The sequence below is a fragment of the Leptodactylus fuscus genome, chromosome 5, assembly GCF_031893055.1.
Source record: "Leptodactylus fuscus isolate aLepFus1 chromosome 5, aLepFus1.hap2, whole genome shotgun sequence".
NCBI classification, from domain to species: Eukaryota; Metazoa; Chordata; class Amphibia; order Anura; family Leptodactylidae; genus Leptodactylus; species Leptodactylus fuscus.
The window spans coordinates 90,397,438-90,424,839 of NC_134269.1; the positions used below are offsets into that span (position 1 = coordinate 90,397,438).

Genomic DNA, 27,402 nt, shown 5'->3' on the forward strand with positions numbered 1-27,402 from the left:
TCAATATTTGCAGGACAAATGATGCTTTGTAATGGTACCATTTATTCCATATGATATACTAGGAAGAATGGGGGAAAAAAATTCTAAATGGAGTGAAATTGGAGAAACACTGCATTTGTGTGACTTTCTTACAGGATTTATTTTAATACTGTTCACTGTACAGCCAAAATGTTATCAGCTGTATTCATGGGTTGGTATGTTTCTGCGAAAAACCTAATTTTTAACCCCTTAAAATCCAAAACTTTGCAAAAAAAAAGTAACCATAGTTTTAAACCCCTTTGCTATTGCAATATATAGTACCGTATATACTCGAGTATAAGCCGACCCGAATATAAGCCGACCCCCCTAATTTTACCACAAAAAAATGGGAAAACTTATTGACTCGAGTATAAGCCTGGGGGGGGGGGAAATGCAGCAGCTACTGGAAAATTTCAAAAATTAAAATGGTCGGAGTTTTTGGGTGCAGTAGTTGCTGGATGATGGGAAAGAGGAGGGGGTGTTTTGGTTGTCTGTCTGCCCCTTCCCTGAGCTTGAGGACTGCTTTTTTTTTCTCCCCCACTTGGAATTCAGCCTGGCTGAATATAGGGTATCTGCAGTGCTCCTATTAACCCCTTCCCGACGGAACAGGAGCACTGGAGATAACCTATATTCAGTAGACCGGGCACTTTCAGACACTGGGATACCTAATGTGTTTGTGTTTCACAGTCATTTTCTACTTTTGTGTCTATTCTAGGGACAGGAGTGATTTAGAACTTTTAATTTTTATTTTTTTTTAAAGCTTCTTTTTTTTCCACTATTTTATGGGAGGTTCTATACATTGATATTGCTGCTGGTCATAGACCTCTCCCCCTAAAAAAAAAAAAAAAAAAAAAAAAATATTTTTTTTTGCTGACTCGAGTATAAGCCGAGGGGGGCTTTTTCAGCACAAAAACTGTGCTGAAAAATTTGGCTTATACTCGAGTATATACGGTAATTTACCAATTGTATTACAGACTACATGGAGAAACCTGTAATACAAATAAATAACAGACAAACCTGGGAACCTTTAACAGGCTCCCGGCTATTATTGCAACCGATTGCACTGATTCTCATTCTGGGCCCAACGATCTACACAAAAATGGCAGCACCCATCGGCCTCCACAAAATGGCACCTCAGTCAGTTGATTGTAGGCATTAGCGCAAAGTCTTTGCTGTATATTACTCCATATTGAAATACCTGCCATCCACTGTAAATTGGTGTCCGAAGAAAAACTTCACCTTGTGATCAGGTGAGCCTCACCAACTTCAAGTAGAGGAATTCTGAATTATTATAGACAGCCATGGCCTAGAGTACAAAGTTCCATTCATACCACCGTACAGTGGGAATTAGCACCCAGGAAGGTAACTGATGTGGATGTAAAGCATTGTGTTAAGGATTACCGTATGTTGATATGAGGTATAGATGCTTTGATACTGCAACTACTTTTATAATTCACCTCAGCAAGTAACACCATGAAAGTTCATGGAAGAAGGTTCTTGTATCTGTGCCCCCTCCCCATGTACATGTACTCCGTTTCCTTTGTAACGGAACTAGGTAGGGAAGTCCAGTATTTAATTCATGGAAAACCCAGCACTTCTGTAAATGTCCTTTTTATTCACCTCAGCATTAAAATGACTGTACATTGGTAAGATTTATGTTAACACTTACACACTTATGAGCTGTAGGAGCCTACTTACTCAGGTGCTAAGTGTTCGTAGGAGCGATAATTCCTTGGTGTGTGAGCGAGCTGCCAGTCACTTACTCACCCAATTCACTTGTTTCACAACTGATGGCATCTTTTACACAGTATTAAAGGTGATCCATTGTGTGCAACACATTACTATATAAAGAGATGTTCTGCAGACAACCAATAACATGACATATGGTAGAGATTATTCTTCCCTTTGTACTTTGAATAAGCCAGTGTAAAAGGCCACCGATCAATGTTATTGTATAGTTGTCTGATCGAGCTTCATATGAAACCTTGCTCAGTCTTTATCTTTTTATGTGTAGTTTCAGATTTAGATCTCTAACGTTGTCAGAGAATATGAGTCATTTACCCAAAAGCTGGAGAACCTGGTTCAAAATAATGGAAACCCTCCTGGAAAAGGTAATTGACCACCTAAAAACCAGGAAAGTGCTGGATCCAAAACATGACTTAAAGGGGTTGTCCCATCACAAGGATCCTATCTATACTGCATGTTAATGAGGATGTAAGACTTTTCCTAAATACACTGCTTCAGCAAAACTGCTTTGTTTGTCCACTATCTTACTTTATTCAATTCTTTGTGGCCACAGCCCTGACTTAGCTGCTCATGAGTCAAGTGATGTATCTGCTGCTCTCAGGGGGGGAGGGAGGAGGGGCTAAGTGCACGGGAGCCAGACTGTGTTTCTAGCTATTCCTGTGTCTACACCACGTGACCTAGCTTTCTGTTAGCAGATAGAGGAGAGGAGCTGCTTTCATTTCTTCTGTTCTCCCAGTTATCAGGCTAGCTCATTCAATTGTGTTCATTATGGCAGAGACAGGCAGTCTCTGTATGTAACACAGAATGGAGTTGCTGCTGCCTGTACTTCATAGTCCAATATGGGTGGGTGGAGCTAAACGGCAGGTTGCATGTGAAGCCCCGCGCACCAAATGATGCAAGAAACCAGGAAGAAAGAAGATTTTACAATACTCCTTTAACTGAGGGTTTACAGATTTCTTTGAGTATGCAACAAAAGTGTGGGCCAAAGATGGTGCTGTAGGTATCACATACTTGGATTTCAGCAATATCATTGACACAGTGCAACATAAAGAGCTGATAGATCAATTATTGGAGATTGGACTGAATCCTTTGAAAGGTCAATGGATTCGCAGTTGGGTGATGAATAGAACAGTGGTGCTAATGGTGTGTTTTCTGGGAACAGAGGTGTCCCGAATCCTTTTTTTTTTTTTTTATGTAGATTGTGAGCCCCATAGAGGGGGGTTCACAATGTACATTTTTTTCCCTATCAGTATGTCTTTGTAGAATGGGAGGAAATCCATGCACAGGGAGAACATAAAAACTCCTTGCAGATGTTCCTGGCAGGATTCAAACCCAGGACTTCAGCGCTGCAAGGCTGCAGTGCTAACCACTGGGCCACCATGTTGCCCCAATCCTATTCTTTTTTTTTTTTCTTTCTGTGAGTTACTTAAAGAGGACCTTTCATCAGATCGGGCACATGCAGTTTTATATACTGCTGTAAAGCTGACAGTGCGCTGAATTCAGCGCACTATCGGCTTTCCCGATCTGTGCCCGGTGTAAAGCGCTATCGGTCCCAGTACCGTAGCGCTTTAGTGTCAGAAGGGCGTTTCTGACAGTTAGCCAGGGACGCCCTTCTGCCCAGCAGCGCTTATCGCGCTGTGCTCTAAGACTGGGGAGGAACACCCCCCTCCCTCTCCTGATAATACTCGTCTATGGACGAGCTGTGTGAGCAGAGGGAGGGAGCGTTCCTCACCGCTCACACTATACAGCGCGATAGGCGCTGCTGGGCAGAAGGACGTCCCTGGCTAACTGTCAGAAACGCCCTTCTGACACTAAAACGCTACGGTACCGGGACCGATAGCGCTTTACACCGGGCACAGATCGGGAAAGCCAATAGTGCGCTGAATTCAGCGCCCTGTCAGCTTTCCAGCAGTATATAGAACTGCATGTGCCCGATCTGATGAAAGGTCCTCTTTAAGTAAGATTTGCCGATGACACTCCTGCAGGATTTTGGAATATGGATAATGATCTTATTTTACTGGAGAAATGGTCCATAGAATGGGAACTATAGTTCAATGTCTTTAAATGTAAAATAATGCACGTTTTGAGATAGAATTGCCAATAAATGGGCTCCGAATTAGCCAGGACTGCACTAGAGAAGGAGCGAGGGATCCCAGTATTAGACAGCCTTAAAATGAGTTCACAATGTAGTCAGCAATGGTGCTTGGTTATATAGCTAGAAGGAAAGAGATTGTGATCCTGCTGTATAGTGTCCTGGTGAGATAATAGCTGGAATACTGTGTCCAGTACTGTAGACCCCCACTACAAAAAGACAAAATACAACACATAGTAGGACAGGTTACAAAAATGGTAGAGGGGTTTCAGCGTAAAATACATCAGGTAAGACCTAAAGAATGGAGCAGGGACATGATTGAAACCTATCATTTCTAGCTTCAAGGTCTTGTGCACACAACAATTTCTAAAAGGATATTCTCATTTAAAGCACATTTTTTCTGTTGTGAAATAACCATAATAGTGGTGCTAAATTCCAATAAAACATAAAAAGTAAAACATAGCTTTTAATTCAGTTTAAAAAAAAAAAATGTATAAAAAACCATAGCCTTTACTGTGATGAGAAATATATGTAAAACAATAGTAACGTTCACTCTTAAATGGACTTTCCAGTCGAGAACGATGTGGACGCAGGTCAAAGGCAATGCCATTATTTGTGCCACACCTCAACCATGGAGGTGCATAAAGGGTCTAATGGGGTGAAGGGAGGACATCTTGTTGCCTCTGTAGTCACAATAAATCATTGATTATAACACTAGAACCTAATAAAGCAGTCACTCTAACCCAGGGGTGGGCAATTAATTTTCCCATGGGGCCGCATAAGAAATTGAAACTATGCTAGAGGGCCGCGCCACGGCAAATTTAGCGCCACCCACTTCTAAGTTGACTCCGCCCATTCCCAATCATCTTTCCATGTGCCCCCACACAGTATAATCCTCCTACAGTCACCCGTACATTATATGCCCCCACATTATAATGTTCCCTTCCAACTGCCCCACAGTATCAAGTCCCTCTCCTGGTGCCTCAGTGTAAACTGGTGGAAACTAGAGGGGGCATGAAACTGGAGCAGCTGGAGGGGGACATTAAACAGTGGGGGTAGTTGGAGGGCGGCAATAAATTGACAGCTGGAGCGGGACATGAAACTGGGGGGAACTAGAGGGGGACATTAAAATCGGGAAGCTGGAAGCAGACAATAAACCGTAGGGGTAGCTGGAGGGTGACATTAAACTGGGGGCAACTAGAGGCAGACAGGTCCCCCTACAGCTTCCTCCACGATTTAATGCCCCCTCCAGTTGTCCCCAGTTTAATGTCTCCCCAGTTTGTGCCCTCTTCATCTACCTCCAGTTTCATGTCCCCCCCCCTCCATCTGCCATCTCTGCCCCCAGATTCATGTCCTTTCCATCTCTGCCCCCAGATTCATGTCTTTTCCATCTCTGCCCCCAGATTCATGTCCCCTCCATCTCTGCCCCCAGATTCATGTCCCCTCCATCTCTGCCCCCAGATTCATGTCCCCCCTCCATCTGCCATCTCTGCCCCAGTATAACATTCCCCTTCCATCTCTGTCCCTAGGTTACTGAGACACACAGACACACACACTCACACTCTCCCCCCTGCATCTCACCTTACACCTCTCAATACCTTATAACACACACCACGTCTCCATCTTCCTGCCAGCACTAAGACACGCCCCCCTAGTCAAGCTGTGCAGTCCGGACTGAATCAGTCAGAGGGCTGGATATGGCCCGGGGGCCGGGCTTTGCCCAGGTCTGCTCTAACCCATGACCACCCCCCTGACCAGAACCTGACTCTAAGGGTCCATTCACACAGAGTTTTTTGGCGCTGAAAATCTATGTGGAAAATGACTTAAATTGGAGGCTTTTTTTCCACGTGGATTTTCAGCGCCAAAAAACTGTGTGAATGGACCCTTAGGGTAGCTGCAAATGACAGTGTTTCACTCATGAAATTTGGGCTGCTGATAGCCAGATTTGCTGGTTGGGAGCAGGACTCCTCACATCCTAGTTATCTTTGACGGTAGGAGTCCTTATCACTCCTAACATGCTCCATTCACTTCCATGGGCATTCCAAGAACAGCAGAGCAAGTATTCATGCTGGGAGTTGTAGTTTTACAACAGCTGGAGTGCCGAAGGTTGCCGACCCCTGTCCTAGAGCATAGTGTATTCACCTTTAGGATGAGGCCACAAACCGCAGAAAAGATGTAAATCTTGTTGCAAATTTTGTAGCATTTTTTTTTTTTTTATACAAAGCCAGGAGTGGATTTAACAGATAGGAGAAATGCAACAAAAAAAATATTTAAAAAAACTTATCTGCAAAGTATGAAATGAAAGCAGTTTTATTTTATTCCAGAGATTTTTATTTGGAATTAGAATGTTTCTTCATCCTCTTCTTGCTGAAATCCAAGTGTATATTCACACACACAAAGCCAAAATATTTGTGTAAACATGTTCCAGGCCTCCTCATGTAGAACATTTGGATTTTTTTGTGTGTCTATTGTTCTCCAACTCTGGGTTAGGGCAGTGGTTCTCTGGTCATATGAAATGGTCCAAAAGCTACATAAGGACTGAGATTTGTCTGTCTGCAAATGATCCTAGTGGAGGGGTGGATAATTATCAAAATCGCAATTAATCAGGCATTTTACCTCGATTATGATTAATGGCGATTACTTAGCTCATGCCCCTTTACCGCATGACCAAATATTGGGCAAACATTGCACGATTCTTCTCACCAAGCTGAACTGAAAATGCTATTATACAGTGGGGGCTCTGTAGGGGCACCCCACTGTAAAATAAGCAGAGGCCAAGGGAAGGTAAAGAGAGAAACAAAAAACAAAAAAAGTGTTACTCACCTCTTGCGGACTCTGACGTGACTCCTTGCTTCAGCGCTTCTAACTGAGGCCAGGGACTGCTGAGTCTGGGCCTCAGAGTCTAGTGGCGGCTCGATACAGAGTCACAAGCCTCAGTGGCCCATACAAACGAAAAGGTACTTGTGCCGAAGCCCAGAACTTTCCCAGGCAGCCGCTTAATAAACTCTAAATAACTGAAACTGAACATCAACCAGGTTATTTTTCAATTAATTGCTCGGCCCTATCCTACAGCGTACGAAAGAACATCTTGTTTATAGCCATCAAATGTCTAGTGTAGGCTACTGGAGTCCTGGGTTCTACTCTGGCCAAAGGCAACATCTGCAAGGAGTTTGTAAGTACTTCCCGTGTTTGCATGGGTTTCCTCCAGGTACTCTGGTTTTCCTCCCATATGTCAAAAATATACAGCTAGGTGAGTTGGCCTCCTGTAAAAGAAGTGACCCTTGTGAAAGTTGAGGCCTATACAGCACTCACTGACTCCCCTACTCCACAATGTCCCAGTGCTTTGTGTGAGCAAAGTGAATTACACAACATCTGCCATCGTCGTTTCCCTCATGTGAACATTGCTCATCTCTCATTAGAAATGAATTGGTAATGAAATGACAAGAGGCAGCTTGCTACCAAAATATTTAAGAAAACCCCCATCAAAAAAATAAAACAAAAACACACTTTACATACACAGAACACCAAGTGCTTCATTTGGTACATACCACATTAGTCAAGTGATAACATGGCAAAGGCAATGAACAGCTGGTAATGCTACACAGTAACAGGATTGTGTAAACCGATCAATGTCAACTGAAAAACGGTTTAAATCAACATTTCTATTACAAAAAACAAAAACAAAAGCTTCCTTCATTTCCCTATAGGAAGTGCACTTTTTAAAAGAGAATCTGTCAGCTGCCACATGGCTATTAGGGTAGACAGAGGGCCTTGGAGGTGAATTAGGTACAAGCAAAATCAGGCCTGTGTATTGTAATCTGATGCCAATGCTGCAAATTCTCTTTCATTTAAATAAGAGGTCTTGTCCGCCCCCTCCCATTGAATGCTGTCAATAACGTCAGCTTCCATTCAATGAGAGAGGACGTGATGGATGGTACTTGGGCAGAATTCACACCCCTGGCTCTTGGCACCTTATTTATATACAGAATAAAAAGCAGAATTTGCCGAGTTGTAGGCATCAAATCAAAGCACAGGTATGATGGCGTTTTGCCCAATTCACCTACAAAGCCCCATGCCCATATTAAATAGACAGAGTCCCTTTAAATTGTTTACTTGGCTGCTATAAGGATAGGACAAAGAAAACACAACAAAATAACATTTTTGTCTTCTCAATAACCAGTGACTGTGCAGAACAGTAGATTTCTGGCCTCAAAGCTATTACCAATGGGGCGCAGAGGGACAGCTGTGGCAGTTTTGTGCCCATGTTACAAGCCCCATCTTGGAGGGTTTGTCTTATTATTAAAGACCTGATGGTCATATTATTCCTACATGGAATGCAAGGGAATGACAAATTTGCAGCCAAAGGGTGAATGATAGCTGATTCCAACCTCTCGGAAAACCTTCTGAGGAATGCCAATGTCACATAGGTAAACTCGCCCCGCCTGCTCCCCGAGGGCTAAAGGGAGGCCCAGCTCTAGTGACCACTTAGCATGGATACCCTGCTCCTGGTCTGCAACCGGAGGGTCAATGCTAAGCACCGGAGCTCGATTCTGATTGGCCCAGTTCACAGCTGCTCTGTACCATGGTTGGTCACGGAGGAAGGCATTTTCATGGCAGTCCAGACAATTAATAACTAGATCTACCGGACAATCTGGAAGATCTGGAAAATAAAATAAAAAAAAATGTCAGAGGTAATGTAACAAAAAAAAATAATTAAATGCATTTCAGTGAAAATATATGTCAAAATACAACAAATGTACACAGAAGACAATGTGAAGAACAGCAAGTGGTATATGATCACCTTCTCCACTAGATGGCAGTGCTGCAGTAAGAGGAGCTGAATACTGTACACACAATATAATGTCAAGAATAGTGACTGGTATATTCTTTCTCCACTAGATGGCAGTACTGCACTGAAAGTAGATGAATACAGCACACACAAGACAATGTAAAGAATAGTGACTGGTATAATATTACATTCTCTACTAGATGGCAGTGCTGCTCTTAAAAATAAACACTTTCTTGTGCAGACCAATGGACTATAAATGGCCTTTTTTGATGGGCAATTTCTTATAATTAGAGCAGACTGATCACAGCCTATGTAGGCATATGCACACATATAATGGTATGGAAAATGGTGGTCATTCTACCTTTCACTTACTCACAATAAGCTCACACCAATGCTAAGAAACCTTTGGAGGATTTTTTTATCCAAAATATATTGGAGGGGTTGACACTCTATGTACCTGGATGCACTTCTAACTGCACTCAATTCTAGAGCCATAGTGTAAAGCTACATTCACCCGACCGATGAACAGAACAGTCCTAAAAAGAAGGGACATCTTTCTTGCACCTGTTTTCACAAGACTCTCATTGATTTGAGTCCACTGAGGGATCCGTAAAAAACACTAAAACTAGGACAAAAATAATCACTCGTGTGAATAGTCCCAATCGCATGGATTGAAAGTAATGCAGCCGTGTGACAGCACTCGATTGATGTTTATAGGGCCAACATCTTCTTTCCATCAGTGTTACTTAGTTTTCAGCAGTTTTCTGCCAGTAATCAGTTTTTGATCAGCAGGGAAACACAGATGAAAAATTGGTCAATTTTTTTTGACCCAACGCACGCATCCTTTTTTAATGGCCTTCAAATGGGTGCAAGCTCATTTTGAGAGACGTTTAAAATGGACCCATTGACTTGTATTGGTCCAACTGTCTGGGAAAACAGACAAAGGTAGAACATGGTAAAACGGACTGTGAAATAAAGGAATGTGTGTATGTTCCCATCGACTGCCATTGTTAGTAAAATGTAACGGAGGTTAAGAAAACATGTTACAAATCGGTTTTCCACATTTGCGTCCATGGGGTCTAGCACAAAATAATTATGGCCTACGTCTTATTACAGGTCTCATTAGCAGCAAAACTTCAGTCTAATGTTGGGTTCACACGGTGCATTTCTGTGTAAAATGTATGCGTTTTATATAAGAACTTTGTTTTTAAAAACTGCATATGGTTTTATGTAAAAACACATGCTTTTTCAGCAAAAAAACACTTTGTGAACACAGTCTAGGGAGAAACAGCATGGACTGAATCAGCATATTACTTATCTTTGGTACATAGCGAGTCACCCCTCTTACAGCTGCGTTTACACAATGCTTTTTGCTGAAGAACTGCACACAGTTTTTAATCACAGTAATGCCCAGCACATGTTACATTTCACCTTTACACTGCCTGCCACTATTCCAAAAATGTTCAGTTTAATGGTCATTGCCATACAGGTTACATACACTGTAACATGTAACAAGGCATTACTTCAATTAAAACCACATGCAATTCTTCAGTAAAATCGTGCTGTGCAAAAAAAACAAAAAAATAGTACTTTGATTGGAAAAAAAAAAAAAAGCAAGACAACTACAACAAAAAACTGCATCATGTGAATCTAGGCTTAATAAATTACCCCGAGTATCATATCAGTCCTCTCAGCGGTTTTCATTCTTTTCATAATATTTCTGTAAAAGGCCAAGGCTCTATTCAGATCACTGCGATCCAAAATAACTGGGAAGCTTGACTGGTTTTCCCCCTCGCTCTCTTAGTTTCCTCCCTTGGTTGTCTCCCCATCTTGCTGTACATGTTTTTCTGCTTTTGTTGACATTTCCCCTCACGTGTACAGGTACCTTGGAGTGACCTGACATGTTTGTTTTTGGGTCGTCCCCCACTGGCTCACTCTGTTACTACTGTATTTCGCTGGGATCATTGTCCCAGGCTCATTGGGGGAAGCACCTCTCCGAACTAATATATTCTTTGGGCCTTGGGTCCTCTATGTGTTATATTATACCATTTTTCTTGTTACATTTTGAAAATCTTAATAAAACTTGATTAAATATAAAATGGCTGTGAAAAGGGAATATTTTTCACGGACATTCTGAATCCATGGGGCATCGAGTCTATTGAGTGTTCTGAAAAAAGGTTAAAAATAGGATGCGGAAAAAAAAAATGGTTTTAAAAGGGAATAGCCTTAAGAAACGCCCCCTGTGCTGTCTGAAAACTTTTACATATGCAAGAAAAGAATTTTCACGAGAACGGCGGTGTGGATCAGAAAAAGAAAGGTAAGAGAAAAATAGCCTTTCTTAAGGCTATTCCGACGTGTACTTCGTTGAAAAAAGGATTCTAATGATAGAATTCCTTTAAAGGGGTTTTCCAGGCAAATTATTATTATTATTTTTTTTAAAAGGTCTGTTAGTGCTATTAATGGGTTAATAGTACACCTATACACTTTTAGCAGTGTTTTGAGTGATTTCTGGGTTTCTGCAGGAGCTCCTGGCATCTTCTGCATTTGTTTATAAGGAGTTAGCTTCCTGCTATGTAGCTCCCTGTGTACCTTCCACATTACCTTCCTATCACTGTTCCCCCTACTCCTTTACACACCCCCTTCCATGTCTCCCTAGCTAAGCTATCCCACCCACTATTAGCGTCTGCCCCCTCCCCACTCCACCTAGCTAGGCCATCCCGCCCACTACTAAGACACCCCCCACCACATCGCATCATACTTGCCTATCTTCCACTCTGGGAGCTGGCTCCTCCTTCTTCCCTCTTGTGCATAGGTTAGAGACTCTCCTAGAACATGTGCGCAGACCAGAAGTACCTGTGATGTCTGTGCAAGCGCTTGAAGGTTGGAAGAGGTGCCGTTCACGGACAGGAAGGTACATAAGTATTGATGTGATTGTGGGGAAAAAGAATATTGGTGATGTTCTGCTTCGGAAGTGGCAAAATGGAATGTCACTAGATTATCAGAAAGTGTCCCTGCTTCGGTCACATGATGGGTAATAAGGATATGGGTAATTAGACTTAAAAAATAAATAAATAAATAAATAAATAATACAAGTAAATTAGAAGTTAGGTGGGGGGAGTGGGTTTAGAGGCTAATTTATATTTTATCTCGGACTATCCCTTTAATGCACCCGTTAAACTGGTTTCTGTGAACAGAGCTTTAGAGGAGATTCTCCCATTACAACTGTCTAAGCTTTCTCCATACACACAGATGGAGATGAATGATAATATTCAGGATGCCTTGAGCTGCCATAAGGTGAAGTTTAGAAACTCGCCGGAGAGGATTTATTATTGCATGTAGTAAGAACTATATAGATCACTTTTTCACTTTGTCTATAAAAGGGGATCTGAAACTCTGCAGCACAAGTGTATGCCCCATATTAGGGGTACTTCTATTTACTTTTACATCTTTAGGCCAAGGCCTCACTTTGCAGAAAAGGAGTTTGGTTGTTGCAGATTTAGCTGCTTTTCTGCAGTAAAACCAGGTGTGTATTGAGTAGAAGGAAGAAGTCTAAGAGTCTGTTCACACGGAGTTGTTTGGCAGCAGATTTTGAAGTGGAATCCGCTACCAAAACAGCTCCCATTGACTTCAATGGGAGTCGCTCGCTTCTTTTTTCCGCTAGTTAGTATCGGAAAAAAGTAGTGAGTTGCCCTATCTTGCTGCGGATTCCACGGCTGACTCAGCCGCGGCGCGAGACTCCCTCCCTCGATTGGGCCCATTCATTTGGGCCTAATCCGAGCGGAATACTGCGACGGGATGCTGGTGCACTGCATCGGCATTCAGTTGCAGCTAGCCGCACAGTATGTTCACATGCGGAAGCCATTTTCCGCCATGTGAACATACCCCAAGTACTTCTTTTATATATCTTATTCCTTTTCAAGCCACTCAACTTTGTTAAAAAACAAACTGCATTTACACAATGTGAGACCTCGGCCTTAAGCTGAATTGACAGCTGTAGTACAGTCATATTATACTGAATGTATTACAGACTCACAGAAGCCACAACAAAAATGTGAAAAAAGCCCTAGAGATGACATCTTCCTCCCTCAGTGTTGGGTGGTGGCGTTTTGGTTATTTCCACTTTCGTATTCCATCTTTGGAGACTTCAATACATATGTGAAATGTGTCTTAAGTCATGTTACCTAGTAATGCCAGTATGTTATACAGGACCTGCTTGCTGTGGGGATTTTATTAATATTTGACGTAAATCTTTGCATTTGCCATAGACAAGCTAAACATAAACCTAAAATACGTAACTCATTTACATGATCGCTAGGTCAGTGGTGCATGCACACAATGCTTTACCTAGCTCTAAACTAGGCAGCCGCCAAGGGCTCACAGTCCTATTGCATATTAGTTTATGGACAGATGAATTTAAGTTTGGGCCAATCCAAGCGGAGGAATAAAACTGTAAAATGTAGATATTACAAACCAATCTGAATTAGCGTAGCTAGGAAAAGAACAGAAAAACCTGGACTATTATTCTTAAAACTGGTAGGTAAGTCAATCATTGAGAGTTTGTGACATGCACCATACACAATACTATCTGACCCCCATCATCCAAGTAAATACTGACCTTTTACATTTGACACCTGCTTGCCCTCAGTCCGACAAAACAGGTTTAGCTCGTTGGTGACTGGCTCCAACATCTTCACGAAATTTGGCAGGAAGAGGATGACATCTACATCATGATTGGCCAGGTGTCGGCCGCAGCTTATTCCCTGAGCCCCTTTGATGTGCGGCCCACAGAGAAGGGCTACAGTAGGTCGTTGGTGGACATTTTTAGGATTAAGTCTATAAATAGAATAAAGATGGTACAAATGACACAAATAAATATATGAATACTGATTATTATTGTGGAAGCCATGATACTGGATTACGTCCTGCTAAGGTCATTTGCTGGTCTTTTGGAGAGGTTTCCTGGCTTCATATACACATGCATATATGGGCCTTATTTATCAAAGCTGCCTAACAACAAATGTCCTCAATTCCCATAGTAACAAGCCAGAGCTCAGCAGTGCTGAGGGTCCTACTACTGGGACCCATACCAATATCTACATATTACTCAGCCCATAACTCCATTTGGCCCCACCCGATTCTGATCCAGCCTACTCCAGTTTGGATGGGGATTACAGAAACAGCCAATGTCACTGAGCTACGCCATTTCTGTAACAATCATAAAAGTTAATAGGCCCCACGGGCCGGAAATGCCGCGATTTGCCTGTGGCATTTGACAGAACTTGCAAAGTGGATGGTATTCATACAAATCCCATGCCCACTTTGCTGAAAAAAAACTGCAGCACAGACCCATGATTCGCAGCATGTCAATTATATCTATGGAAACGCCGGCGGCTTACCTGTAGATATAATGGTAACGGAAAGTCCGCAGAGGAAAATTCAGTGAACTTTTTTTCAAAGCGCTGCGGGAAGAACCGAAATGTGTTCCCGCCACGGTTGATCCCACAGCGCTTTAGCGCGGCACTTCTGGGACTTGGGGCCTTAGCCTAAAAAAGTCTGTCACATCACACAGCACTTGAATCACAATTCCATGCGGTACATTTTGCCCAACATTTATTACATAAGTGCACTTTTTTAAAATAAAAAAAAAATGAGGCCAACAACTAATTTCCCTGCATAAAAGAACTCTTGCCCATAATACAAAGAAGTACAGAGATAACAATTAAAAAATAGCAGTCTCATTGACACAAAGATATAACGTACAGGATTAGTCAAGACGACAATCTGCATAAGAAATGAGATGGCATTTTATTAGTAATGATTTCAAGCTTATGCTGTAAGACAGTAAACAGGCAGTGAATGGCAAGTCCCAGGGGATGTTGGTGTGTTTCATGCAGCAGTAATGATATCCGGTTTATTCACACTCTGAAGACCAACCAACACCTAGTAATTTATTTGTGCTTGTTTATACACACGCAAGGCTTGCTGAATTGGTTTGTACTCTGAGGTCCTAAGCAGAACTGGTATTACCGGAGTGGTGTAAGAACAGGAAGATCTGCATCGCGTGTGAGAAGAACATTCCAGGCAGACTTGTATCACTTTAACAGTGGGAAATAGAGGCCTGGCTGTGTAACTGGCTTCATTCCTCTACTTATCTCGCACGCTTGGTGGCCCAGGTCCCAGTTTTAAGGCTAGACATTAGTTTGGCAACTCTTATATTGATACAGACAGAGACTCAAAATTTTGTAGAACTTGCTTTCATCTCATGGCTGTAACACTGAATAAAGATCAACTGGAACATCTAAATCGTATCTTCCCACCAAGACTTAAAATGGGTTATACATTATGCTGGTCCTAAATCCTAACAACTAAGCAGATCTAAGAAGTCTACACACAATTGACCCATGCCACTACTTTGGGCCTCCCCGCCAGTCTCTGTTTTCTGTGAATGCAGTGGCCACTTAGCTATAAAGACACATCATCGCTGCAGAAATCACTGGCCTTAAAGGGGTTGTCCCATCTCAAGGATGCTAGTTTATGTGGATTTAAGACTTTTCCTAAATACATTGCTTAAGCAAAATTGCTTTGTTTGGCCACTATCTTAATTTATTCACTTCATTGCTTACACTGTGTTTCCAGAAACACGACCTGGGGATGATCTTATCTCTCTGCCTAGGACAAGTGACGTAGCTCCCTGCTCTCAGATGGGGAGGGGGAGCTGAGTTCTCAGAGCAGCTTCTATTTCTGAGCCGTTTATCTCTCCGCCCAGGACAAGTGATGTAGCTCCCTGCTCTCAGGAGGGGAGGGGGATTCTGAGTGCTCAGAGCAGCTTGTATTTCTGAGCTGTTTATCTCCCTCTTCCAGTTATCAGTCAGTTAATTGAATTTTGCAGATAAGGGCTGAGACAGGGAGTCTGTTACCTCTGTATGTAAACACAGATATCACCTATCAAATCAAGCTCTGCTACATCAGCTTCATATTGTGCATCTTCCAGTGATACTGTGCTAATTTATTTACATCCATCCCTCATTACTGACTGCAAACATGTACTGCTATGAAGAGATAGCAGAGCTTTGCCTGGGAGACAGCAAGTGAAATCCTGCCCACCAATGTACCGGGAAAACCAGGAAGTGAAAAGAGCACACAGCCTGTAGGTTGGTGAACATGCCAGCTGGGAATACCCCTTTAACACGATAATGCATGGGTCCACTGACAGCTGCAGCAGTCATCTGGGTATATGGGAACATCATAGCTACAGCAAAGTAAACAAAGACTAGTGGAGAAAAAAGATGTTGGACCACTGGAATGAATGGAGTATAGCTCCTTTGACATTTTACTATTGGATTAAACCAATTTTCTTTCTACCACATAATACTTATAAGTATATGTACTTATAAGGTGCCTGTACAGCTACAATTGCAGTCATTTCCAGACACTTGTTCTGCCAACAGTTATCCTCCTGACTCTACAATATGCATACTTGCTTGGCCAAATGTGTTTACGTTGTGTAGTAAGTAACTCTTGTAAAACATTTTAAGTCAAGCAAACAACTGTAGTCTAATACAATACATGAACCCTTGTTATCCAAATCACGTACCCAGGAAATTACAGGTGTAATATAGTTACATACTTTGCAGGTCCTGAAGCCAGAGGGCAAAGTTGCAACGCTACCGAGTCAAGAGTACAAGTCGCTGGGTATGTAATTAGCGGACCTCGGGTCTAAATTTATTTAGAGGGTCTGTATTTAAGGGGTCTGTTTAGGGAGTTGGGGTTAGTAACCTGTATTTATTTATGAGGTTTAGTTTAGGCGTTTGTATCTGGTTTATGGAGCCATGGTCTGGAGACTATAATAATTTAGGAGTTTTGTGGGATATATATACGTATGTTTGTGTGTGTGTTTGGTCTGGGGTCTGTATATATTCTGGGTTCAGCTTCAATTCAATGGCCATATGTGGGCTCCAATTTAATTTATGGGGCTGAATTTATTTGCGTTGTCATAAGGATTGACATCTGAAATAAATCATTGATAAAATGCACCAAGGATGAGTAATTGGAATCAAATGAAACATAATATTGGTAAATGTAACGATGATATATGTAACTTATAACTATAGTAAAAGGATTAGTTTATTGGGGAAAACTGTAAATGTGCAACTGAAAGGTGGGCCACCTTCACTCTAGCTACAAGCTGAGATAGGTCACAGGAGAACAGACTGTGCCAACACTGCGAGCAAGGGGCCCTAGAAGACGAGACCCACTTCCTGCTACACTGCACCAAATACTCAGCTGTGTGGATGTCTACTTCCAAAGACTCTCTGCCCACATCCCAGACTTCACATCTGCAGACGAGAAGAGGAAACTCTACATCCTACTGGGAGAAGAAGAGGCCACTGTGGAGATCGCTGCCCAATACGTGCCCAGCTGTCACCAACTAAGAGGAAGATGAGAAGCATGGACCATCAAACCCCCCACCCACACACCACTAAGCGCCCCCCCCCCTTCCCATCACCTGTTTACCCCATACCCACACGCCCCAAACAAGAGCGACAAGACCCTAAGGACACTCAAACCCCCAACCCCCCAACTGTTCGTGCGGGCAGTGTGCGGCAAGCCCACGGAACCCATTATAGACTATTGGGCCCGTACGCTTGAACTGCAAAGCGCTTGCAGTTGCACTTTTATTCCGTCCGGGAGGGTCCTCATGCAGACTCCTTACGGATGGAACACATCAGCATGTCTGAACTGGCCCTACAGACCCGGCATACAGACACCGGGTCGGGTGCTGGGGCCGCAGCATCGCCACGCTACTGCCAGGAGCATGGCGATGCAGTACAATTCAATCTGCTAGCACGCCAGGAAGCAGACACACGCCAGGTGCGGGCCTGAACTTACGTGGCCACGTCACCCGACGTGTGATGGAGCAAGGGAGGGGGGGGGAGGGAAAGGGATGGCGGGGGTCTGCGTTCCTGGCCTGCTAGCAGAAAATTACCGTAATGACTCTAGTATAAGCAGAGGAGCACTTTTTCAGCACAAAAACTGTGCTTATACTCGAGTATATACGGTAGTCTGATATGGTCCACAATAACTGTACACTGTCCAATGAGTAGGGACACATCCATCTTGCAAGGGGAGTGGTAACTGCACGCAATGATCATGCTGACTATAGACATAGCAAAAAAGAGTGGTGTGGTATATATCTAAGAAATCACATTTGTCAGCTCTATAAGCCAAGCCATTTACTATCAGCTCACCTGTTGGGTCCACCAAGTAGTGTCAATGCCATCTGACTGGCACAAATTCCTGACATTTCCAACCGTTTCTCAACTGATAAACCATGTTTCTCAGACACACTTAAGAGCTTCTTGTGCAACCCATATGAGATGCTGGGTACCACCAAACCTGAATCTGTGGAATGATGAAAAGTATAAGATAAAAGCAAAAGTTAAGAAAAAGTCTGTGTAAATCAATAAAATGGAGAAGCAGCTAATAGGAAAATGGATAGCAAATTGTTTCTTGCACTACAACCTCCCCTGTACTTCTATTTAAAAAAAAAAAAAAAAAAAAAAAAACCTAAAAAGAAAAAACTCCATCTTTAGATTTCCCCTTTTGTTTTGCCATCAATCCCATGATGCTTCAGCACAGCATCACATGAGCATCTAGAAGCAGTACCACGCGCCTGCTGGGAGCACACAGTGGTTATCCTCCCATCTACAGAGACCATGTGAATGTACAGGCCGTACTGTGATCGAATTATAACTGTGTGACAGCATCTGTCTCATCATCAACAGTAACCAAGATAGGAGTTTGCCCTCCCTGTGGAAAACTTGTGCAATATAGTCCAGGCATTATCATCATACATAATCTGCTAGGGGCGACACACAACTCTCCATAGGTGAAGAAGAAAAGATGCTCACTGGAGTCTGGATTCACACTGTGCCTAGGTAACAGATCTAGTCTGGCATGAAGCTAGAAATAATACATGAGCTAAGAAACTGATGGTCATATCGTCATGAGGCATATGGGAAACCTTAGTTTTGTGTAGAGTGTCCCTTTAAATTAAATTTATATAGCAGAAGAAACAGTCTAAGTTACTGTAAGGGTAAGAAGGGGGTTACCTGGTGAAAATAGTATAAATTAGCTACTACATTGCTCCATGTTAAGGACACAAATGGCGTACAAGAGCGGCTAACCAGCTACGATGTATGGCACCAGTGTAGTGGATGAGATTTAAACTGCATCTAAAAGGCTGAGCGCAACGCAAGTACCTGCAATAATAATCGAGCTGTATATAGGATAGTGACTGGTAATGTCTGTAAAGTGCTTTGGGATACCTTGGCGCTATACAACAGAAATAATAATACTCAATACAATTAAAAACCAAATGCAGTTTTTTTGGCAAAAATACACAGTGTTTAAACGCAACATCAGACTTCATAGAAGGATTGCTAGATTGTCCAGTACATACGTCATTCAAGATAATGAACTTTTACTCCAGGTCCCTGCCACTGATTCCTAAGAAGACGTGCATCTGCAAGTACATTTCTACAACCTAACCAATGTTATTAAAAAGTGAACTTGTACTTCGAGCAAAGGGCAGAGTTCAAAAGTGCCAGCATTCTGATAAGGAAAGATATGGGAGTAGCAGTCCAAGCATCTCCTCAAACATTTCAGAGTTGCGTGCAACACACTGTAGACTCATTTTACTATGGGTGCCACCCGTGTCACATGGGGAGCAGAGTCTGTTGTTCTACTGCACGAAAGCCTGGCAGCTGTGATTAGGAATTGGCACAAAAGCCAAGGAATGCAGCCAAGCCTCTCACCTCAGATACAGGCAGCTGGTGACTTCTGGCACAAGTATATCTCCTTGTCACGTTATGTTCATGGAACTGACAGGCAGCCAAGGCTTGCCCTTCTGACCTCATGTACCCACACTCTTTAGTAGGTAACCAAGATGGAAGGTAGTGTAAAAGTAGCACATCACACTGCCATTACAGAACTGAACATACCCCTTCCACCTGATCCTGGAGCCATCGGGACTTTGATCATCTATAGAGCACTGAAGAAAGGAAGTCTGTAGGACTAGGAAATTAATTGAATTTAATTCACCACTTGAAAGTAGTATCATTCCTATCTTCATCAGACTTGTGGAATCCATGTTAAACCCAGTTGATATGTTCTTTGCAGGCTTTCTCCTCCCGCAGCAAGCTATGCTTCACAGTGTCTTCACTGTAGTCAGTAGTTTAGTAGCAGGACGAGGAAGCCTGCAAACATATATCCATCTCCTTACTGTGCCAGCTCACTGAACCTCGTTTGTTCAAGCAAAGTAAGAAAATTGACATTGAAACAGAGAACATACCATAGGCTTGAAAAAAATAATATATAAATAATTTATTTTAAAGCTTATGGTAAGTTCTCAGTTTCAATGTCAATTTATATATATTTTTGGGGGAAAATTTCTCCCAACCCTAGTTGGATGTCAGTAACAAATTTCCAGGTTCATAGTAACTCTGGAAATTGAATTACAATGCAACTTATAGGGACATCTCACAGGTATAAAAATCTGACCAAATATTGACTTCCTTTGACACAATAAATGAATGAAAAAAGAATAATGAGCAGTCAGACAGGTTAGCCAAGCTGCACCTGCTTTCCCCAGCTGTTAACAGTCACACGCAACATACTCACCATTCATCCACCATGTTACTTAGCACAGCAAACCTCTAGGTTAACCCAATGGCAGTGTAGCTTCACTTATACACTTATACATTGGTGTACCATAGTGATTACAATACAGACAGTATGTCGCTGGGAGGCAGGGACTTCTGGCATCAAACATAACGGCACCTGGCATAATGTACAGACCAGGAAAGCCATTTTCCTCCGTGTGAATGGACCCTTATGATGCTAGGAGTTCCAACCTCCTCATAGTTCTGCGGGCCATACTAGGTAGAGTACAGGACAATGAAGTCATAAAACACTATTGTGTGAACAAGGTCTAAAGGCGGTCACACACAACCGAATGCTAGCCGCAAAATCGGACAGGAATAGGGCCTGTTCCATATTTTGCAGCCTGGACTGACAGCCCGCAAACACGACTGTGTAATTCACGGTTATGTGTATGGACCTATAAAAATGAATGGGTCAGTGTACTATCCGGGAATAAAACCCCAGATAGCATAGTGACCTATCGCATGGTCATTTGCAAGGGGGCTAAGGCCTTTGCCCTAACTCACGTGACCACCCTGAACACTATGCAGGGAGACATACTCCTAAAATTATAGTCATCTACAGTTTTTAAAATGGTTGACCTATACTTTGCATAACTGTATAGAGCTCACAATGTACATTTTTTCCTATCAGTATGTCTTTTTTGGAATATGGGATGGAAATCCATGCAAACACGGGGAGAACATACAAACTCCTTGCAGATGGTTTTATGCCCTTGGCGGGATTTGAACACCAGGACTCCAGCGCTGCAAGGCTGCAGTGCTAACCACTGAGCCACCGTGTGGCCCCAGAAATATTTTTTTTATTGTATTTGATGAGTGGGACTGCCCACTGGACTCCTAAGACCAAAATGAGCACAGCAGAGTTTTAGATCAATAAATACAAGTTATATTGGATATATCCCCACAAAAATATATTACGATCAGCTGAGCACCTCTTGCTCTATTAGTATGGTTCCTGCAGACTGCACTCTTAGGCCGGTGTCCCACGTGGTGTTGGAAACTGCAGCATGTCAATTATAGCTACATAAAGGCTTCACAGAGGAAACCTCTGCAGACCTTCGGTGAAAAGTGCTTCAGAAAAAAACGTGAAGCTTAACCTTTGGGCCTTAGCCTAAGGATAGGCCATAAGATCCTACAACTTTGAAAACTACATTAAGGTACCAAATTAGCTTCGCCAAATCTATACATCATGGGTTTCAGACAATTGGGGGAATTTATTAAGACTGGTGTTCTGTACACCAGTATCAAATCCCTGGCTGGCACAAGATATGCCTGAATTACTGAGAGGCCCAAGCCTCTACACCAGAATTGAAATGCCAGTCAGAAACTGTGGCAGATTTCAGGTATTACTCACGCTGGCCAAGGCGTCCCTTCTCCACCCATTTTTCTAAAAAGTGGCAACAATATGGCACATCTTTTAGCATAAGAAAGTGCCGTGCATCAAAGATACACCACATTTACGCCCATATATGCCAGAAAACTCAGGTTAGTAAAGCTCTCAGGATTCCTAAAAAAGAAAAAAAGTAGGTGAATGTATAGTCCAGTATGTTATAAGGCTGAAGAAAGTTACATGGGCTTTTTATTTCTTAAAATTTCCTGTGCTACACACTAAGAGAACAGATGCAGATAGGACAACAGCACGGCTATTGTGCAAGGACAATATGGCCATGTGCTGTTCTCAGGTAATGCAGCCGTTTACTTGCAAAACCTTGTCAAGAGGATTAGTTCAATATCATGCTGGTTTTCCGTAAAGTGGCACATCACCACGGTTTTCGTCCGCTCTGTCTCTATACAATAATTTATCAGTAGAATTAGAAATGTTATATTTGCAATTTATTTGTGTTAATATGATTTTTGGACCCCAGACATGCTGGATACAAGATCACTCTGTGGTTAGAAACACTGTGTAATTGGATTTTGACCTTAATGTTCATAGTTATGATTAATGATCACAAACATCATATACATGACATAATTACACTTAATAACTCTTGTTTGTGTTCCTAACACCTTGCGTGCCATACAACACTATCTTTCTGGCATGCTCACACTAGAACAGGAAGGTAACTTTCAGGAACTGGCAGGCACACTATTAACTCCTTAACTTTTTGCCAAGGTGAAGCGGTCCATCGCACACAACCTAATGAAGGGCAGAGAGGGTGAAGAGAAAGTCCTGTCACGCAATGAGGGAGAATCTAAAGCTAATGTTTAGACTTTTAATTACTGGATGACATATGTGCGAGTGAACAAGGAACGCCTCCTGTCTCACACACACGCAAGGCAATTCTAGTCAAACCACAGCAGAAGTAATAAGGGATGTAATATAAACTTTACAATGGGGTAAAGAGAGGGAGCACAAGCTCCTTAGGGAGAGGAGAAAGCTGGAAAGTGAAGTTCAACATAAAATATGAAGTAAATGGGGGGAGCTGGGCACAGCACTATGTTCTTCTAAACAAGCTGAACCTCAGGCACAATGGGGCACGCTGTGGATAGGAAGCTGGGGGGAGGCTTGGCTGCTCAGGAAGCCAAGCAATTAAAGAGGCCCAGCAAGGGGGGGGGGGGGGGGGGACGGGCTGTATGAAATGTTTTACTATGAGATTTTACAGCTGGTAGTGAAGCTAGGCAGATACTGACTGAGCAGTACTCTTAACACGCAACACATGCAAAGCAATCATTCACACTGTGGGAAGGGGCAAGGGTCACTTGTAATACATACAATACTCCACTAACCCATTTCTATCTGCAACAATCACAATCATCTACAAATTTTACATGAAATCCTGCACACCACTGGATTACAGGCCAGATTGCATTCCTCTCGAAACATCCAGTCACACTTTTCCAATGCATGTGGTATTACAGCTATTCTCCCCTAGATGTAATACTCTAATTCATAGAAGTAGGCCAAAGTAGGATCTTCAGTAGGAGCATCAGAGATAGCAAAGTACAGCTCAGGACCCCCATTCTCGGGATCAGTGGGAAGCCAGTCGGACTCTTATGATCATAAAGTTATTACCTATCCTACTGACAGAAAAGAACTTCAAAACTTGGTACAAACCCTTAAACAGTAAATTGATAAAACACACTGTTTTTTTAAACCAGAACATGGCCATGTGAGCCCAGCTATAGCCTTGTGTCTGTCTGATAGTCTGTAAGTGATCATGCACTAGGCTAAATAAATGAAACGGGGCTTCCATACAAGAACAACCCTCTACTGTACCTTTATAAGACCACAGAAGTAAAAACAGTGCACGTTATTTATTTTAATCTTTTGCTTTCTTTAATGATTGTCATTTTTGGTAATGGTGAATTCATGCATTGGTGAGGCATTGCAGAAATATCTGCAACCATCTTATTCATCTGAAGACTTGTAAAAGTAAATGCGCTTTCTGCAAACTAAACCCTATTCAGATTTATGGAATAGATTTTTCATCACAATTGCTTGTCCCAAATCTGCCACATGTGAATATACTGTTATTCTGTTAGTGCATTTTAGAGGAGCTGAATCTTCCATGAATCTCCTTTGGATGTTTCTGGATCCCTCCTGTTATACTAGATTCACATTAGCACCGGGTGTTTGTTCTTCTGGACCAGAAGAAACGACAAAAGGACGGCTAAAATAGTGGACACCAGCAAGGACCCTATTGACTACATAATTTATATTATTGTTTCTTTCTTATCACATATGTGGCTGCTTTTGTGAATCGATACAATTTCACTTTTGCTCAGTTTGCAAAGCTTTATTAGGCATCTTGTTGTTTTCTACATTTAAGCATACTTGTTGCTATGTTACATTACACCATAACGCTCTGTACGCAACCATGTATTGTTTCGGACAATAACTATATTTGGGGTCTTAGGCTATGGCCCTACTTACTGAGCTGCAGTCAAGAAGTGCTGCAGGAAAAAAAAAAAAAATGCGGCAGAAACAGACTGACGTTTTTCCCGCAGCACTTTTCACAGAAAGTCCACAGTTTTCCTCGGCAGACTTTCTGCTTTAATTGTATCTATATGGAAAAGACCAAAGTTGCCGTAGTTATAATCGACAAGCTGTGATTTACAAAAACATTATGTATAGCAGCGTATCTGGTGCAGATATTTTTCTGCAATGCGTGGATGGAATTAGCCAGTATGGTTTTAGCAATGGCAAAATTGTGGCATTTATGCTTTGTGGGGTCCCAGCCTAAAAGACATCTTTAGCTGTATATTGTTACCTTATGGAATAACAGATTATTATTTTCTAAAGCATATTCTGTGACTTTTGGACCCTATTTTACATTAATCACATTTTTGATCAACTTACAATGGGGCAGCAACAGAGAAGTAGAAAGGAAAGGAAGTGGACATTTGGTCCATAGGTCACCCTCCCAACATTAAGGCTGATTAAAGGGGTTGTCCCATCACAAGGATCCTATCTATACTGCTTGTTAATGTGGATGTAAGACTTTTCCTAAATACACTGCTTCAGCAAAACGGCTTTGTTTGTCCACTATCTTACTTTATTCAATTCATAGTTGACACAGCCCTGACTTATCTGCTCAAAAGTCAAGTGATGTAGCTGTCTGCTCTTGGGGGGGGGGGGGGCCGCTAAGTGCAGGGGAGCGAGCCTGAGTATCTAGCTATTCCTGTGTCTACACCACGTGACCTAGCTTCCCGTTAGCAGATAGGGGAGAGGAGCTGCTTTCATTTCTTCTGTTCTTCCAGTTATCAGACTAGCTAATTCAGTTGTGTTCATTATGGCAGAGACAGGCAGTGTCTGTATGTAACACAGAATGGAGTTGCTGCTGCCTGTACTTCATAGTCCAAAATGGGTGGGCGGAGCTACATGTGAATTTGGGGGCGGAGCTAAACGGCAGGCTGCATGTGAAACCCCGCCCACCAAATGATGCAAGAAACCAGGAAGAAAGAAGATTTTACAGGAGTGAAGACTGCTGAGTATGCGACGTGGGAATACCCCTTTAAACTTCTTTCTAGTTTCCTTTGATGGCCAAGAGACTTTGCAATGTAAATTTATTACCCTCTCCTCTGGTGAGCTGGAGGATGAATATTTATTTTATTTGGTCTTTCATTGCCAGAAAGGAGAAAATAAACCATTTCATGATAAAAAGGAGCAACTGGTCAGAATATAGTAAAGGAAGGATTCTGTAGAGGACATTGCAGTACAAAAGGGGAGAAAATTGTTGTGTGCTCAGACATGCTGTAAATAAGTCTTCATTGTGGTCTGAGCTCAGAATACGAAGTAAAAGGGAAATATAAATGCTACTAAAATGTACAGATGGGATGTGGCTGACAGTCATGAGGAGAGGCTGTGTCAGGGGGCCCAAGCGGGGCTTTTGCATCAGGGCCCTTGAGCCTTTAGTTATGTCCTTTTGCAGCATGTACATAGATTTCCTCTGCCCCCATGTAGATGGCTGGACAGTCACTGAGATTTCTACTACAAATTTTCTGTGTGTATACCCTTACATTTAGTCGTAGTGGCTCAGCACTAAGTTTCAAATGGATAACATTTTATTGTATGCAAAAATGGCAACTGCATCCAGTCTTTATACAATTTTCCATCTATTGCGGTTGCCCATGTTACCACAGGTACTGAAAACTCCAGTTTCTCCTTCCCTTTTCTTGTGATTGTTTAATTCTTACACAAATAAACTAAAGCTGCAATCACCTTTTTAATTTCCAAACAATGCTTATGGGCAATGACAGCGGAACGTGACAACACAGGCCTATGAAGTGGACTGCCTGGTGTAAGACCTACAGTGATATTGATGACCGGTCCTAAGTCCTAGAAAACTGTGAATATTTTTCTCATTAAAACAACTGGGACCAGAACAAGCTCTTTGTTCTTACCTGTGCAGTATTCCTTGCCACCTGGCTGTGGTACTATAATTCTCCTATATACAATTGGCTCAGATTCAAGTATGTTTTCATCATGTCTATAGGTTGGAGCTCTTTCATTGGGGGTTCCACGAGACTTTGACCCACCACCAGCACCTCCTCCACCCTTCCTCTCATGAGTGTCTATTTCTTCAAAGACAGCTGCTTTGTCAAAAAGCGCAAGATTTCCTTCAAAATCAAAATCTGTATCTGGAATTTCCTCCAAGTCATCTCCAAAGCACTCATCATCTCGAGCCTTCATTTGGCCATTCTTAGGACCACTCTTCTTAGGAGTTACTTGGTTAGGATACCGACTGCTTGATGACCCTAAGTGTAAAAAAAAAAAAAAAAAAAACAATGAATGTTATATAAAAGAAACCAAACTGCTAACAGAATGCTTTGTAATGGCTTTAAGCTGTACAGTGGATACTGTATACACACACACTTCAGCATGCCTGGATTACATGTTTCCGTGCTTTCGTGCTATTAGCACATGATGTACTTTAGTTGCAAGGATTCATTTGACATATTGTACTCATTCCGCTGTTCCCCTTAAACACATCTCCTACACACAGATCTGTCTTTCATACAGAGCCCAGTAGCAACAGACAAACTGGTGTCCTCAGGGAACCTATGGTAAAGTAAGGTCATATGCTGAGTCACACTACGCACAATAGAATAATAGAAATTCAAAATTACACAAACTTTATACAAATATGGCCGTTTACAAACTTGTTGATGCATATATTTGCTCATGTTGTCATTATAAGCCCTTGAATGAAATCTCCTAGGTTTACATTCCCCGAGGACATGTTAGGAACTGTTTAATGTGAGAGAGCTAGTAGCCTTAGATATGTGCTTATTAGAACATTTAAATATCATACAATTTTTGGGGAAAATGGGAAATCATTTGCACTGATGGTGCCAGACAACAACATTTTGCATCCACAATAGTCCGTTTTTCTGTAGGAATGTTTTTTTGTGCACAGAATCCACCTCAAAATCCTCCCCTCACAATAGAGGTCTATGTAGATCACTTGTGACCTTTTTTCCGCGAGCGTTTTTTTCCCGCCCGGGGGAAAAAAAAAAAAAAAAAAAGCAAGCTGCCCTTTCTTGAGGCGTTCGTGTCAAGACAAGTCCTATGGACTAGGTCCATT

The 27,402-nt window shown here is 42.2% G+C and overlaps 1 protein-coding gene across 1 annotated transcript in view; it reads right to left on the reverse strand.

Moving 5' to 3' along the window:
• Positions 1-7,538: 7,538 nt before the first annotated feature.
• Positions 7,539-27,402, reverse strand: part of EDC3 (enhancer of mRNA decapping 3) — a 31,532-nt gene continuing 11,668 nt past the window's right edge. Inside the window, exons 5-8 of the mRNA XM_075273699.1 lie at positions 26,219-26,572; positions 17,894-18,047; positions 13,261-13,478; positions 7,539-8,516 (exon numbers count right to left, since the gene is read on the reverse strand). Coding sequence (XP_075129800.1) covers positions 8,182-8,516; positions 13,261-13,478; positions 17,894-18,047; positions 26,219-26,572 — 1,061 coding nt within the window. The 3' untranslated portion in view covers positions 7,539-8,181. The remainder of the gene's footprint in view (positions 8,517-13,260; positions 13,479-17,893; positions 18,048-26,218; positions 26,573-27,402) is intronic.